This window comes from Crassostrea angulata, chromosome 4, assembly GCF_025612915.1.
Source record: "Crassostrea angulata isolate pt1a10 chromosome 4, ASM2561291v2, whole genome shotgun sequence".
NCBI lineage: Eukaryota > Metazoa > Mollusca > Bivalvia > Ostreida > Ostreidae > Magallana > Magallana angulata.
This window is the reverse complement of record NC_069114.1, coordinates 8,990,082-9,008,005: the sequence shown is the minus strand read 5'-3', so window position 1 is coordinate 9,008,005 and position 17,924 is coordinate 8,990,082. Positions and strand designations below refer to the sequence as shown.

The window sequence follows — 17,924 nt, the reverse complement described above, 5'->3', positions numbered from 1 at the left end:
AATTCAAAAACAATATTTTTTAAAGTTGAGAACCTGAAGTCAATAGTTGTTTTAAAAACACAAAATAACAATTTTATTAACAAAAATCAATATCGATATCCATGTTTTGTTTGTTTGAGAAAGATATACTATGATGAAGGTAGATAAAAATTGAAATAGAGGAAATTCGGACGAATTTTTTCATTTTCTTATTTTCTTTTAAAAACTTTCTGTAGCTATGTAATTGCGAAAGTTAAAGTTTCTATGTGTTTTTTCATATCATTTTACATATTTTACTAATGTATTTTGTTTTCCCTCGGACTGAAATGTCACATTTTCATTGGATTAAACATGGCACGTGATTGCCTCATATATCTCTATATAGGTTCTTTGAGGATTAATATTAGGCAATATGGCCGTCATTGGCCGCCGCCTCACCTAATCATCTCGATATTTCCTGTTATTGAACACAGAAATCGTGTTCAGTAAGTCCTTATAATATTTAGAGTAGTGGCCCTTTGGAATTTTTTTTAAATTAGAGTAGTTGCCCTTTGAATATTGACGTCACATTGTTGTGTCTGGAGCAGGATAAAATGGCAGCGTCTAAATTTGCTCAAATCTCTGCAGAGGTTTAAAATTGAATAGCAACAAAACATTGTAAGTAATATGGGTGAAGCGAAGATTTTTAAAGCGCATTTGAAAGTTGGTATTGATAATTTTGAAGAGTTTAAATGAGTTTAATTGGACGAGATATACGGTATTTTGTACATGGCTTTGCGTAGATCACCGCTATTTGTGAATTAATATGTCGCTTGATAGTCCTCGGGAAAACAAAACACTTATTAGGTTAGTTACTGACTCACTACGAAAATATATTGGGTTGATCAATTTCATAGATGGCGAGGCGAAGCCGAGCCGTCTATGAGATTGATCAACCCACTATATTTCCGTAGTGAGTCAGTAACTAACCTAATAAGTAATGATATCGTGTATTTTATATCACTGGCTGACACGCGATGGGAAAAATACAAGAATACAGACAATGAAGTGGTTTTAGGTTATCAATAGTTTGCAGCTCCTATTAGTCAGTTTAAACAGAGACTTGGTGGTCAACAAAGTAAACAGAGACTGGGTGGTCAACAAAGTAAACAGAGACTTGGTGGTCAACAAAGTAAACAGAGACTGGGTGGTCAACAAAGTAAACAGAGACTTGGTGGTCAACAAATTAAACAGAGACTGGGTGGTCAACAAAGTAAACAGAGACTGAGTGGTCAACAAAGTAAACAGAGACTTGGTGGACAACAAAGTAAACAGAGACTGAGTGGACTACAAAGTAAACAGAGACTGAGTGGTCAACAAATTAACAGAGACTGGGTGGTCAACAAATTAAACAGAGACAGGGTGGTCAACAAAGTAAACAGAGACTGGGTGGTCAACAAAGTAAACAGAGATTGGGTGGTCAACAAAGTAAACAGAGACTGGGTGGGCCACAAAGTAAACAGAGACTGGGTGGTCAACAAAGTAAACAGAGACTGGGTGGTCAACAAAGTAAACAAAGACTGGGTGGGCCACAAAGTAAACAGAGACTGGGTTGTCAACAAAGTAAACAGAGACTGGGTGGTCAACAAAGTAAACAGAGACTGGGTGGGCCACAAAGTAAACAGAGACTGGGTGGTCAACAAAGTAAACAGAGACTGGGTGGTCAACAAAGTAAACAGAGACTGGGTGGTCAACAAAGTAAACAGAGACTGGGTGGTCAACAAAGTAAACAGAGACTGGATGGTCAACAGGATATCCGCCAAGACAACGGCTGTTGAACTGCCAACTGTGACCTGAATTATCCTATTTTTGCATTAGAAAACAGTCGGTCGTTATTGGAATTGTAACTGGCATTTCAAAACTAAAAAAAATGTTATTAATACGATAAAATAATATTCCCCTCCCCCTTTACGAAAAACACTGCATTGAAAGAATATGTGTGTTGGGAAAAGATTGTTGAACCTAATAATAAACCTAACAATAGAATACCTAAAATCATGCTTTAAAAAACGCTTCGTATGATATATTCTATTATCACAAGAGTATGGACTGACGCTGAATTACGAAGTTAGTTCGATATTTAATGTGAACTGTATTTATTACCCATATTTCAATTTCTTTATTCTTTCATCTCTACTTGTACGCACGCATGCAGGGGCATATGAAAATAAAGTCTTTTTCTCAAAGCCATTTACGATATTGTTTTACTTCAAGCTACAAATGATATTTTTTCGTCAAATTTAGTTGGAATCAGCTAAAATACGTATACTCGAGTTTAATTTTAATCTAGAAGCTGTGGAGAAACCTCTTATAGTGGACAGTATTATGGACGTGCACAGGGGCCAAGCCCGTTTTAACATTAATTTCAATGTAACCATAAATAAAGAAAGGGGTCGAACTCTGACCCAGATAAAAATCTAACAGCTCGCTTCAAAAACGTAATAAATAAATTATTTTTTTTAAAACACTCGCAATATGCATGTATTTTTCAAAAACGTAATGTCTGAGATACACTCATGCCGAATTTCAAGTTGATGAGTCTTACAATAGCGGAGATATACGTCATTATTCTCTCGAAGTCGCCATTTTATTTTTACTCGGACATTTACCGGTCCAGGGCTCACGATGGGATTTTGCCTATGACAACAGCAGTATTGCAACAAGTCGAGAAACATTCGCACTAATCTTTAAAAATCTTACAAACGGGCTTGGCCCCTGTGTGGACATGTAAGAAAACAATTTGGTTTTACCTGAGATAGCGGGTGGAGTGTGGAGTATGTGCAGACATCACATACTTTTAACAATATAAAATACGCCAAGCTTAAGCGCAGTACATAGTAAACATCGCACAGGCTTTGGATTGGTTGAGCATTACAAACAAGAGGCCCATGGGCCACATCACTCACCTCATTTTTAGCTTCGTAAATATTTTTAGTTATTTGCAGAAATTAATAAAACCAACATTTAATCTCAGCAAATATCGGTAATAATTAGAACTCGCAGAAATATAGGTCTTTCTCAGTTAACGACAGTCACAGCAATTTATCAGTACATTGTAGCAGCGGTATAAACACTTGACCAACATTTTAAGCATTGACAATACTATATTATTGTATATTAAAATTAATAACTAAACTATGGCACTTTCGAATTTTGTACTTCTTGCAGGTACGTTATTCATGTGAATATCAAATCAAACGCAAAACTCTAAGTTGCAATTGACAAAGCTAAAGAAAACCACTAGGATAATCACATGTTTTAAAAAGATGTCAAATGATGTATACAATTGCCCAGAAACCAGCATTCTTTTTTAGTCTTATCATACTTGCAGTTGATTTAATATGTGTCTTATTCTGATCACAGTAGCTTTTTGTATTCCATGATATGGTATTTGTCGAAGTGACTGAAGATACGACCGTAACGCAGCACGGAGGTCCCCCACAACGTGCTGACAGATCCCCAGTATCTGCCACGAGATGTCTCTTGCATCGAGGTCTACATATTTCCCGTCGTCATAGAGCAGCAGTGTCTGTAGGTCTATCAGTGACTGCAGACACTGGGACCGATTGCCTAGTCTGTGGTGACATAACACACAAACCATTTCTGGCAGAACATAAGGTGAAATGTATAAGGCATTAAAACTGCTGTAATAGCTGGCTTCCTGTTCTAAAGTTAGTTCTTGAATATAAAGAATATCAACGTAGAGACGAATGTTGTCCGACCAATATCTTTTCATTCGGTTAGATAGAGACAAACCAACTACAGATTCATAGTATCTTTCCATATCTACTTTAAAACACATCATATTTCGCTGCATGAGTTTTGATTTAGTTGTCACTGCAATCATAAGCGCCTCTCGATATCTACATGTTCTGTAATAATACATCGCAAGGAACAACAAATTTGACTCATCACATAGAGTACCGGCCTGCTTTAGCATGTTAGAGCAACATTTGTCTAATTTATAATCATTCTGATTGGAACAATCTGGGTAAGCATTAAGGTATATAAATGCTGTACGTATGAGAACATCTACGGTAGAATACTGTAATGTTAATTTTTGATATTCAGAAAGTGATAACTGTGATAGACTGACTATTGATTCTAGATTGATGAAGCAACCTTTTAAATCGAGTGATGGAAGAGACATCCTAAATACTTCTTTTTTTATGGATATATCCATCTCTACGACACTTTTTGTGTCTCCCATCATTGGTAGTATCCCAAAAACGTTTATATGTGTAAGTTGTTCCATAATTACTCTTAGCGTCTGGCTTTGGAGCAAACAAGACATACCACATTCGTAATAACCCATTAGCTGTTCTGTGAGAGATTGCTGTGCAAATCCAACCACTTTGTTTACGAACATGTTGTTTTGTGGAATGAAGAAGTTTGGAAACACTCCTCGTTGGACACAATCTAACAGAAATTCGAAACATTTCCAGAAACAATACAGTAAGTTATTTGGGTACCAGGAAATATGCCGTACTTGTATTAACCAGAATATCGTACTTTTTATGAAATATGAACACAGGAGTGATTCTGTTTTGCCATAATTTACAATCTCCGTAAGAAATATTTTTAAAAGTCCATAGCAAAGAAATTGAGTATGATTCATGGAATACACAAGTTTTTGTTCTGCTTGTGAGAATGACAACCTCCATTCTAATGGATTTTCACCTGATGAAGTTTTGCTACCGATAGGCACAAAGTGACAACCATTCTTAAGAATTTCGGCAAACACAGTTTTTGGAGGCCAGTTATGCCGAATACATCTCTGAACCCAATTATTAGTCATTCGAGGCCAATGAATGCAGTTGAAACAGAAAGCAAAATCAGTTTCTTCATATTCATAACAATTTTGTAAACACGGACCATGAATTGAAGCTGTTTTGTTACGTCTTGGCATATAACTGCAAAGATTATTTTTGTACATTAAACTTGATATGTACCTGATATCATTTCTACGAATTGCAGATAAGTTAAGCAATTCGCATAGGGATGAAATAAGCTCTAGTCTGACGAACCCTGGAGGTGTATCTTTATCTTCTACTAATAAAATGGAATGTTTGGAAAGATCATAGATAACGCACTGAGATAGGTCAGTGATCACTTTATTCCTGATATTCCAGAGCATGTAGTCTTTGTCAGACGATTTAAAACGAAAACCTTCTCTGAAGCTACCGCTAAACAATCCTCTACCCTCGCAATGTCTATTGATTATCAACTCTTCAATGTCTATCACCTGCCTTCTCATGGTGATCTCTGTCGGTGTCCCAATATAACGACAAAGACCCACATACATGCCCGTCGATAATTGGGAAGTATAAGACATTTTGTGAATATACTTGCCAACTGATTCCAAGTTCAGTAACTCATAACATATGTGGATAAGTCTTCAAGTTTATTAACTTTGATGTTGTTAAATACTTCAGACGTACATCATCTTATCATTTTAAAAAGAATAAGATGCTGTCAACCCAGCCAGATGTTTTTCGTTTTTAATGCATGTTGAAAGCTGTTTGCATATTGTTGAATGATCCACTTTAACTCTGAAACAGAAAAAAAGCTTTGAAAATTAATTGGCAAAAAGGCACTATAAAAAATGAATATAAACTGAAATTTTCTCTATTGAATAATATGTATCCAACACTCATGAATATACTGGTATTACAATCAAGATTGAATAAACCAAAATGTATCTGCTGTTACAGCCTACTCCGGATATATTGAAATTCAGGGTACCATGCAAATTATTTCAATATATCCGTATTTCAATATAAGCGAAATTGACTGACGTGAAGCCACCATTATTTGAAAGCTCAATCCCGATGTAAGCATAGAAAACCAAACCCAAACAAATTATTTGGTCATCATTTATCTGTTACAGTGATCAGATTACATGGATATTAGTCCTTGAAAGTTTGATTAAAATAATATTCGTTATATAAGTTTTGTAAGTTTCATTTTCTTACTATCTTAAACTTCATCATAATCTCCGATCGCATTCTTTTACGTTTTAGAAAAAAAATCACCAGACTCAAACGCTTCAAATACTGATGTACACTGCTTGTATATCATCGTAAGTGTACTCGCGATAATCTCAAAATCCTTAGCTATTTCGTATTCAGGCTTTGTCCTTTTATCAATAGCCATAGCTAGTTCGTATTTAATGTCCGAAGATATGGTTTTTTTCTTTTCCATGGAGTTTCCATACTACGTCTAGCCTCAATACATCCGTATGCGTAAAAACAAAAAAATTCAACAGTGAATAAATTTTACTTTTTAAAAGAAAGTATAAAAACACATGATGAGAACTTATCAATTCACACCTTTGTATATCAACCGGTCAGTCTGGCATAATTACTGTCACCAACCGTGACGACAGCCGCCAGGGAGTACTTCAATATAACCACTATAAAAACAACTATATATCCCCTATGGGGACTGATCAGTGGCTTCAATATAAGCGATATTTCAAAAGAGCCGATTTCATTATATCCGTTAAATCAATGCAAAGAAAATGAGAGGCAAAAACTGGGGATTTATTTCTATTTCAAAATAAGCGGAATTTCAAAATAAGCGATTTCAATATAAGTGGAGTAAGCTGTATTTTCACGAGCGGGGTCGCAGTTTTCATTTCTTTGTATTTTGCTTGATTTTGTTGTCTGATGATTTCTGCTGCCATTTCCGTACAGACTACATCCACCACTCTTGTCTTTGCTTTTTAAGGAACTATCTGTTAGGTATTAGTGGATGTAGGATTTGTATGCCTTTTTGACGTATTTCATGCAGCATAGTTTGCTATAAGTATGCATCATAAACCTTTTTTCATTTCTATTACCCATGGATTAAGCTTTTAGGCAGCACAAAATAAACTCCAATGAAACAAACTCCAATGAAACTCAGAAGTAAATCAAAATTAGAGTTTGCTAATAACATACGAATGCAATTCTTGTACGACAAATAATCCATAAAACATCGTGGTTTACAGTGTATACTTAATGATACTCTTAATTATGCAATACACACTTTTTTCTAAAGAAATATTTTTTAACAGTAAAATTATAATGCTTAAGGATGAATTTTACTCAGGGGCAAAAAAAAAACCAACCACTGATAGGAACGAAAAACTACGTATTGTACACTGGAGCCCTACTTTGGTGGTGCTAGTTTTCATTTTCAAAATACTAGGTCAATGACCTACTTTTTCTGCTAGTGACCTCTGACTGTTTTTTGAAAAAAATGTCAAAATTTGTCAGAATTGTCTACCATTTTCAAGGTTTTCTTTTTTTTGTTAGTATTAGAAATAATAAAGCAATTTGTAGGTTGGGAAATGATAAAATATGAATAGCTTTACTAATTTATTTTTGAATGAATCGTCTGAAGCTCATATTAGAAGTTTAATTTAGTCCGAATTTTCTCTATCAATTTCCAATATTGTACCCATTTTTTGATCGAGTTTTACAAAAAAACTGACTAATAAGAGCTCCAAACAATTGATTGCCTAAAACTGTTTTTATTGCCTGTATTATGTTGACATTAACATTATATAAGGTCAATGATCAAAATTTCGGGATATCTTATCTTGAATCGATTTTATGCATTTTAAAAAAATTTCTGATCGCGTGCCAGCCAGTGATATAAATTTTATAGACGAGTAAATACAACCATAAAATATGTAAAATGATATGAAAAACAAAAAGAAGCTTAACTTTTGCAATAACATTGCAACAGAAAGTTTTTGAGAGAAAATAAGAAAATGAAAAAGTTAGTCCGAATTTCCTCTGTTTCAATATTAATCTACCTTTGTCGAAGCACATCTTCCTCGGATAAACAAATCATGAATATCAATATCAATATTTGTTAATAGCGCTGTTATTTTGTGTTTTTAAAACAACTTTGGTCTTCAGATATTGAACTTTGTAAAAATATTTTTTGATACCTCAAACACTGAGTAAACGTTATCCTAAAAGAGGGCGGCATAGAGCAGACGATTTAATAAAGGAATTAACGACCTAATGGCACAACGTAATGACCATCCCACAATTTTCACTGTGTTGTACACTTTATGGCTTGGGTTAGCCAATTTGTTGTAAGAGATTCACATTTTCCAATTTTGATGACATTAACAAGAAAAAATAGCATCGCAGCAAGGTTTGGAAAACGCAACATGACAGTTTTATTAACACCCGGTAATGTTTGTTTCGTGAATTTTAGTGATGTGGTAACTACATAGCTCTTTTTCATATTTGAAACGCCCAACCACCTAATTGTAGGCTTTATGGGAACAGGGAATAATTTGTTTTTCTTGTTTGTGTAAGAAATGTGCAGAGTTAAATATTCCTTTACGGATCTAATTTAATTTCAAATAATTTGAAAGGCTTAAGTTTGCACTGCTTACAACGTCTTAAACACATAGCTCTATTTTTAATTTAGTTGATTTAAGCTTTTAAGTGTTCTGCGAAGAAGCAAAAATATCAACACACTCCTCCCGAAAAAAAAAGAAAAAAAGAAAAAAGAAAAAAATAAGAGAGCACAGATAACGTATTACGTAATTAAATGCTCACTGTCTTTTTAACATCTTGTTTGCCAAAAAGTATAGAATTTTTTATTTATGGCGCTATTAAGAAAGAACAATTAACCTGATTTTTAAAAACAGCTTCAGAGTTAACTTTTTCTAAAGTAAATATTGATTAAAAATATCAAGATTTTAACATATTAAAAGTATAAAATTATGAAATCGCATGTAAATAGGGCAGATCAAGATTAAAAAAAAATACCCAGTTGCAGAGTTAAAGATATCCAGATAATTCGCTTTCATTTAAGAAATAAACAGCAATTTAAAAAGTTCACTTAGATATGAAGTTGGTTGGTCACGTGATCAAATCCTGTGAAGCCCGAAGGGCATCTCAGTTGATTTGATCATGTAGCAACCAACATCATATCTAGGTGAACTTTTTAACATTGCTGGTTATTACTTATATTTACGTTTGAAAAAGACTCGTTATCTATTGCATACAATGTCATAAAAAATCACGCTTACCCATTACATAGGGTACCGAGTGCTCTAGTAAAGATAATGTCAGGCGCAAAACGTATGCCATTTATTTCCTTTTCACTATATATTTCATTACAAACCAACTCTTTAAAAAAGGTTAAAAAGTAACAAAATGTGCGAATAAAAAAAATTCCAAGTTCGGATTTTGAGCATTTTTGCATATGTTAAAATATTTTTTTTTAATTTATATATTTTATTGTCCCAGACAACTCAAAAATTTATTTGATGTCAGGGTTGGGAGGCCCTGAAGTCATCAAATTTACAATATTATTGTGAAAAAAATGTTAAAATATTTGTGCAACACCTTGTTCCTGAGATTTGGTATTAACAACTCAGAGTAAAATTAATTTAAAAAACATCAACCACAAATCTAATATATATCAAAATGTGCGAGTTGAATTCGTTTTAATCAATTCAGATTTTTTAACATCCATCCAAAATGACGTAAGCATGCCTTTTTAAACAAAAGCTTTGTTTAAAAATTGCAATCGTGAATGTATACACAACTCACTTGTTATTTTGGACGGTCTGTTTTTACCACAAAATAGTGTGTAACTATAAATCCTACTTCCTTTAACCGTGCGGTAAAATTTAATGATACTCCGATTAACATAGAAGAAATATTACGCCTGTCGATTAAGTTTCACACCTTTTTTTAACTGCTAGTCCCCAAAAGTAGCTTGTATAAGCACTCTAACTTCCCGAATAACTTTCAAATATTAGCGACAGTACTGGTAAGACATGACTAGTCACGCCTCACTGCATCTGGCTTAGGTATGCACCTGTCAAGTGCAATTATTTTTATAACACCCCTTAAAGGAAGAATGTGCTAAATGAATCTAGAAAGCTTTTCATGGCTTTGTGTTATTTATATTCGAAAATTTTATTTTAATGAAGTGTCTCAAGAATGCCTTTTTAAATTACGACAAAACCGGAAGTCTAGGAAGAAAATAAAAAGGGAAGAATTTCAACTCATAGGAAGTGCATTGGTGAAAAATTGACTTGTCTAGATATAGTTTATTAGAAACATTGAAAAAATGAACATTTTAAACATGGGCACAATATGTTTAGACATCTCTCATGGCTTTGAGTTATTTATATTCGAAAATTTTATTTTAATGAAGTGTCTCAAGAAAGCCTTTTTAATTAACGTCAAAACTGAAAGTATAGGAAGAATTTATTTCAACTGATTGGAAGTGCATTGGTGAAAAATTGCCGTGTCTAGATATAGTTAATTAAAAACATAAAATAAAAAGGAAAATTTTAACTTTTGTTTTACAAAAAAAAATATACAGGCATTTACCTACAAAAAATATAGCAATTAAGAAATCTGACAAATTAAAGGAAGTTTTACATTTGCTATAAGTTACCAAAAATACACAGTACGTTTCATAAAAAAAAACTCGTTTATAGTGTGAACTATAAAGAAAGGTAACCTTTGAACTTTATAGATATATTCAAAGTTCTGAAACTTTAACTTCAAAAATACACTTCAGTATTGACAATGCAATGAAAATAAAACAAGAGACTAAACATTTACACTGATAAGTAACACATAGGTTAATATGAAAATTACAAACCATAAGATGCTACGGATATTGACTGGATAGGTTATTCTTGAAACGATAAACTTCTTTAACTTAATTAGTAGTATAGATAACTTATATACACCTAAAACTTCAATATTATTGGTTAATACGAACCAATGAAATCATAGATAGGAAAAAAGTCAATCAAATTGAGCAGTTAAACTTTGACTAATATAAATTAAAGATTATGTTGGAAAAAATTAGAAAAGTGCAAAACAAATAAATACACATTGCTATAATAATCGTACTACCTGTATCACTTACTTTTTATAAGAATACTACAAAAATGGCATAGAAATCCTTTTTTAACTTTATAAAGTCTTGTTTTCAATAAAATTGAAAAGTAAAATGGAATACTTTCAGCATTTGAGTATAAACACAACTTACTGTGTTACAAATAGATACCCTTCTTCAAAATAGCTCTTTACATGGATATCAACTTCAAGATAAAAGAAATGCATACGAAATACAAGAACTAGTAAATCACACTGTCTGCGATAAAATCCACACACAACGTGGCAAGCAATGTAGTCTCTAAATGGCCGACAAAAATAGCCACCGATCATATCAAACCCTTGACAAAAATCACGATACGGATAAAACAGATTTCATGTATAGACAATTTTAAAAAACCCGCACATATAATTATGCTATCATACACAAGAAAGCAGTTTTATTGTGTAAAATTAAGTAAACTTGATATTTTACCACAAGTTTTCTCTAATGGGGCGACTAGTTATATGTATTTACACGGTTTTTTTTTTTTAGATTTGAATAAAATGTGCGTCAGAAATGCGGGAAAACTCCGCACACTTAGTAATGCATTTAAATACCTTATTTTTAGGGTACATTTTTTAATATACCTTTTATTCATCGGCATCTCCTACTTTTCTTGTTTCGCTGACGTGTATTGGCTCCATTACATCTTTTAAAACGGAATGTTTGCGGTAAAAATTTGCGATGCATACATTGTGATAGAGCAAAAACTGATATTATATTAGATGAATTTCTAATAATTGATGTTGACGATATCAATCAAAGTCTCTTCTGAATCTAGACCCTGGCATTTCACAGTGATCACGTGATCATACAAGTATCAGGATTCGGAACGGTATTTCCCATGTGCCCGCTAATCTCCAAAACACGGAGAAAGAGGGGTAAAAGATACTAAATAATGATGTTAAAACTATTTCAGCTTTGGATAATACTTCATAATATTTAAAAGTAAAATAAAACAAGAGAGATACCAAGAACATCAAATATCTCATTTATTTAAATGAGAAAAAAGAGATATTTTTTTTTTACATAGTATCACTGTTTTAAAGGACAAACAAAATACTTAATCAATGACCTATGTTGACTGTATAGAATAAAAGCGTAAACTCCTGACTATATGTTTTAAATGTTATTTTGTCTGTGTTAAAGTGCAAGATTTCAATCAGTATCCTAATATCAAATATGTATATAGGACAAATATCACACAATCGGTTTTAAGTTTTAATATATAATTATATATTATATAGATTTGTATATATATTATTTGGTTGCTTAATATTTAGTAAACAGGTTCGTAAACCATGGACTGGAACAACGCACAGGGTGTTGTACGCTGCACCATGTGTCAAACTTCTGTGGCCTCAATGCACTGTGAAGTTTTTCATATACATCTGTGTAAAGACTGTGTAGAAATACATTTCTTTAATTCTTCTAAAGTTCATAATGTCGTGTCACTTAAACAATACTGTGCTACTCTAAGTTTAAAAAATATTCAGTCAAACAAAGTGAACTCCACCATGAACAATGTGACATTCCTATTTGTGTACAATGTATTTCATCTAGTAAACATTTGGGACATAAATAAATTGACATTTCAAAAACCTCGAATACCAGAAAGAAAATTTACAGAAAGATTTAGAAGAATTAGAAAAAAATCATTCATCCTAAATATCAGGAGATCACAAGTACCATCCCTGTGCAGAGAGCTGATCTAATAAGAAATTCCCAAAAATTGACAACAGCCATCAACAAAAGAGGAGAAGTCTGGCACAAAGAAAAAGACAATATCAGAAACCTGAAATTTGAGGTATAAGAAATAAAATCCAAAAACCTAGTTGTCCTCGATAAACAGGAAGATGAAATCACATGCACCATTTTTGAAATTACACATAACATAAATGAACTTAAAAAATTACTGAACTCCAAAGATATCTGCCTTGTCTCCGAGTAAAAATCATGGATTGTTGAATTCAAAAGATTGTTTCAAAGCTCTAAGTGTCCTTACCAATTTTTGAGCCTTTGCAAAACAATGAACATATGGTGACCTCTTGGTTAACATGACCAGTGCCGATAAACAACCAAGAGTTCTGTGTTACTCCGATTCTGAACTTTAAATTATGATTCAATTCCATAGCAAAAACCAACCACTTTTTTTTTCAAATAGTGACATCAAATACATTGGTGGGAATAGAAACCTAGATATATATGTGTCCTTAAAAAAAGAGTCCGATGCAGTAGTGGTGGTTAAACATTCCTCACTACAGAGCAGATTGTGGTCAAGAATGTGTGAAATGTATAAAATCTAATATTTGAACCACAGTAAAATATAAAAATGTGCATATGTACATGTTTAGTGAAGATTGAACTAATCTAGACAAATAGATACTTTTTACGTAATGAGAATTAACACGGATTATTTCTTCATAAATTATCGAATCAGTGTCGTTATAAACTTGATAATTATTCTGAAACAATTAAGCAGTTATACTAACCAGTATTTTGTTTTTAATATAGCGTATTTGTAATCATAGCGTTATTTAAATCATCCGATTTTGAACACTACGCTAGGTTAAAATTTTGTTTAACATTACGTTCACAGAATAATTCTCGATTTACGTAGATCTTGTCAAATCTATATCTTACATGAAATCAAATCCGAATAAAAATAAATCAATTGTTTTGACATTATACAAAACACATTTATGATTTTCGTCTGTAAAGTCTTTTTCAATTAAATTTTACAAACAATAAAGTTTTTGTCATTAATAGAATCATAACAGTCGTTAGAGCTCACTTGAAAGTATGCTTTTTCCATAAGACTAATTTTACAATTTGACGCGGCTTATGCAAGAGAAAGCCAGGAACACTCCATTCCAATAAATACGGCTTCAGAAATTCAATAATCTTTACAAGTATCATTTATTTTCTACCAGCTTTAACTTGGGCCTAAAAATGATCTGAAAAGGAGGAAAGGGAAAATGAATTAGATAATATGTATGCATCTACAATATTTAGGATAATAATTGTCCTTTAAAAAATTGTCAGCAAATTTCAACTCGGTTATAACTAATTCAAGTTGTTCATTTCTTTTGTAGAACGCTAAATAGATTCATTTTGTTATTTCAATACTTGTACTGCAGTGGATATAACATGATGATTCAAACAGTGTATAGCACTGACCGGGTATACAACACTTCCGGTTGATGGGACCTGCACACAAACCAGATATGTACAAATAGCATGGATTTGATGTATACTGGCATCGCCCACCTTTCAACCAACAAGAAGAATCATCTCCTTAAGAAAAGAAATGAAGGTTTTTAAGGAGTTTTTAACGTCATACTGTGGTTCTGTCAATATTTGTTTTCAGACACATGTTTACTTATTTTATTTAGTTGTTGAGTTGATCGACACAATTACGACGATCATCTTTTTACAACAATGTCACATTTTAAGCTCTTCTTAACAAGGATACTCTCTACCATTCACTCAAAACTTTAAAAAAATATATTTTAAAAAAATACATACGAAAAATGAATTTTTAACACTTTTTTGTTATTCTACCTTTATGATAAAAACTTTCAAAAACGATGCTACTTGTCTAACTTGGACTACGAGTATGTCTGCGAGTTAACGCCGATTCCGGAATTCTATAACACTATCAAAAGTTGATTTTCACCATTATAAATAATATCAAACTACCAGTATTTTTAAATTTTTTGCTGAACTCTTAGCATTTTAAACAAAACAATCTTACACTACTAATTGATTTTTAAAAATGCAAGAGCCGATAGCAACATAAAACAGCAAATTTAAAACATACATGAATAACTTATATAGATCAAGATATTCTGTTATTTTATAAGCCCCCCCCCCCCCAAAAAAAATAAGAAAATGTTTAAAACTTATAAAAATCGGTATCAAAATCTAATACTAGTACTTAAGATGTTTGTATAAAACTGTTCGCAGTTTTAAAAAATTGTCAATTATAGTTAAGGTCTTTTTTCTTACCATGAACAAGGCAAATTATGCTGAGCAATACAATAGCAAAACCAACAGTCGTATTTGACAGAAACGCCATGTTTATACTGAAAACGCTACTAGGCTTAAGAGTGTTAGGTGAAAAGTGTCGATATTGTCCTTATATATAGCTACTATATAATGCACATGATGCTGTTCAAACAGATGGAGATATTCAAGTGATCTTATTGTGCCAGCACTCAAAACATCTGTTCTGTGAAAATTCTGGTTTCTCTTAAGTTAAACTATGCATCTTGATTTATCAGTAAATTGAAAAAGCAGCAGATTTTTATTTTTCACACTAGTATGAGTTATAGAAACCAGAAGCCTAACAGTTTATGCATATCTCTCGTAATAAAAAAATCTTTTACAATTTATAATCTAGAACTCATGAGCTGGATAAGAAATGAAAACTGGAATGAATATCTTTAACCATACAAGTATGTAAGCATCAATCTTTGTAAATCTGTACAAACAAAAGGAAATGAAATTTATTTTAATTTAAAAGGACTACATATTGTGTTATGCATTTCTTACCCACAAACTAGAAATAGGAACAAAAATTAATAAAGGTAAAGATTGTTGAAAACATATTGAAAATTAGTATGATATGTATAAATATATGATAATGGGGTTTTGTCACATTTTCAATAGGTTTTCTATGACATAACCTTAAGATAATTCAGTCAAACATGGATTCAAAATTAAATTGTTTGCGCTCAAGTTAAGCCTCTGAATTTAATTTAACCAGTATTTTTGCATGTTGAAGTGTTTCAAGTTTTACTAATTGTCTCATAAGTATATGTCTGTGATTCACATTAATTTTTTATGATATTTACAATTCCGAATTATATCTCAAATCACTGGCACTTTTAAATGCAGAATAGTGTGACATGGTTGTATATTCAGAAAGAGCATAACAGTTGAAATAAAATAAAAAGGAATAGTAATATGTTTAATAATGAATATGAGATCGTTGTCTATTTTTTCTTTTAATGTGTAATTTTCCATTAATTCAACTTCTCCAATCGTCAGGATTAATTGTCAATACAAATATAATCTTTAAAGATATTCCTAAAAAGGGCATAATTTGTCCAAACATTTCCCCATTTAATATTGATTTTTGTTAACCATTATCCAAAACAACTGATCACTGACACTCTCATATTTATAACAGGGCATTTCACGTGAATAATTTTGTTTCTATGAAACTTACAATTGTGAAAGTAATATGAAGACTTTGATCTCTCAGTTGACTTGACCCAAAAGCTACCTGTTCCTGAATACTTGTTACATTAGTGTACAGTGTAAAATGGGCACATGGTTTTGTGATTTTCACTAGATACTTATGTAGTAGAATGCCTGTCCTCTGACTTGGGACCTTGCTCGGGTTACTTTTATTTACTGTAATTCATCACCGTGAATAGTATGTAATATGTTAAAATTGTGAGACTTGATTGTTAACAATATAAACAAGCAAGCATTTATCATACTATGATATTTATGGTGATGTTCGAAGCGTTCTTTTATTTAACGCATTGCTTAGTCATCAATGTTTTCATTTTAATAAAGTGGCCAAATCACAATTTTAGTAATCCCCCCCCTTTTTTTTTACATAACCATGGTAAGGCATTTCTAATAATCAAACAAAATTTGAGTGACAGTCGTAGTCTTATAAGCTAGATACAAACAAAGCTTTCAATTCTTTGTCATGTAAACGAATCTTACGTCACGATTTTTTTTACAGTTTGAAAAATTGAAGTGAAAATTCCATTCTTAGATCTGAAATGAACATGATAGAACATGATAAACTATAGTAACTGCATTTATGTTAAAGAATTAGAATAAAAGATATCAGCTTGAAAACAACTTTTATCGGTATATTGAACCATTGTTAACAAAAACAGGGCACATGGCTTCTTTACATGGCTTTCTACCTTGTTTAAAGCTCAACTATTGACACTCAAATTTTAGCTGATTATAAGATTTGTAAGCATTGTAATAAATAAAAATAGGGGAAAATGACAAAATTATGACCATCATGAGTACGTAAATGTTTATCAATCTAAATATGTATCCAAAATATTCTTTACTAATTAGAAATAAAAGTCTGCATTTTTATGGATTGAAATTCTAACAGGTCGACAATTTATCTTTCAAAGAATTATATGAAATTGTATGCTTTCATTTTTCATAATAAGATAGATGTAAAAAGAGAGGTACAAGACTACCGATATGAATTCTGAGAGACATGCACTTAATATGTTAAATCAGTTTGAATATGTGTCATTCTATATGGCTAGATAAGCTTTTTAACGCTCTTCGTGCATTGTGCCATGAAAATTAAACAAATAGAAACAGTGTTTTGTATCCGACTGGAATATCATGGGTCTTGTTTCCTGAAATAACCGAGGCAGAGAAAGTAATTTCGGGATATTTTTCTTTCTCTCTCAAATACATATACGTTTTGTAAACAAGTATTTGAATATGTGCTACTTTTTCGGAATTTTTGGTTTCTTTTTTGAATCTACACTACCTGATGATGTTTCAAACAAATTGAATTTGAATTTAAAAACAGCTGACATGCTCACTTTTACATAATACCAATACATTCTCTCAGAGGAAACTCTTTTCAGTCGACTTCGAGGCTCAAGGCATTGTTTCTTATCTTATATACAAAATTAATTGATCTTATATTTATAAGATATTTTACCGATAAAAAGTTTGAAATTATATCTTTAACCATGCTTGTATATACATGTATGCAATTATCTTTGTAAAGTTTCACATATACAAGAAAGTGAACTAATCGAAAAATGTATACAAGAAGTTCCAGTTGGTTTTGAGAGTTTATTGAGGTCTTGATTTCATTGCTATTTGTTTTGGTAAAAATATGCTCAAGACATATTCTAAATGTATAAACGTTTGTGGATTAACTGTAGTATAAATATGATACTATT

General features: G+C 32.0%; 1 protein-coding gene across 1 annotated transcript; it reads right to left on the bottom strand.

The window, feature by feature from the left end:
- Nucleotides 1-2,702: 2,702 nt before the first annotated feature.
- On the bottom strand, nt 2,703-5,560 carry LOC128181821 (uncharacterized). The gene has a single exon (XM_052850361.1). It carries the CDS (start codon nt 5,351-5,353, stop codon nt 3,338-3,340), a length of 2,016 nt encoding a protein of 671 aa, XP_052706321.1. The 5' UTR covers nt 5,354-5,560; the 3' UTR covers nt 2,703-3,337.
- Between the last annotated feature and the right edge of the window lie 12,364 nt (nt 5,561-17,924).

Coding starts and splice junctions, on each gene's coding strand:
- LOC128181821 (XM_052850361.1), bottom strand. CDS start 5,353: ATGTCTTATACTTCCCAATTATCGACGGGCATGTATGTGGGTCTTTGT.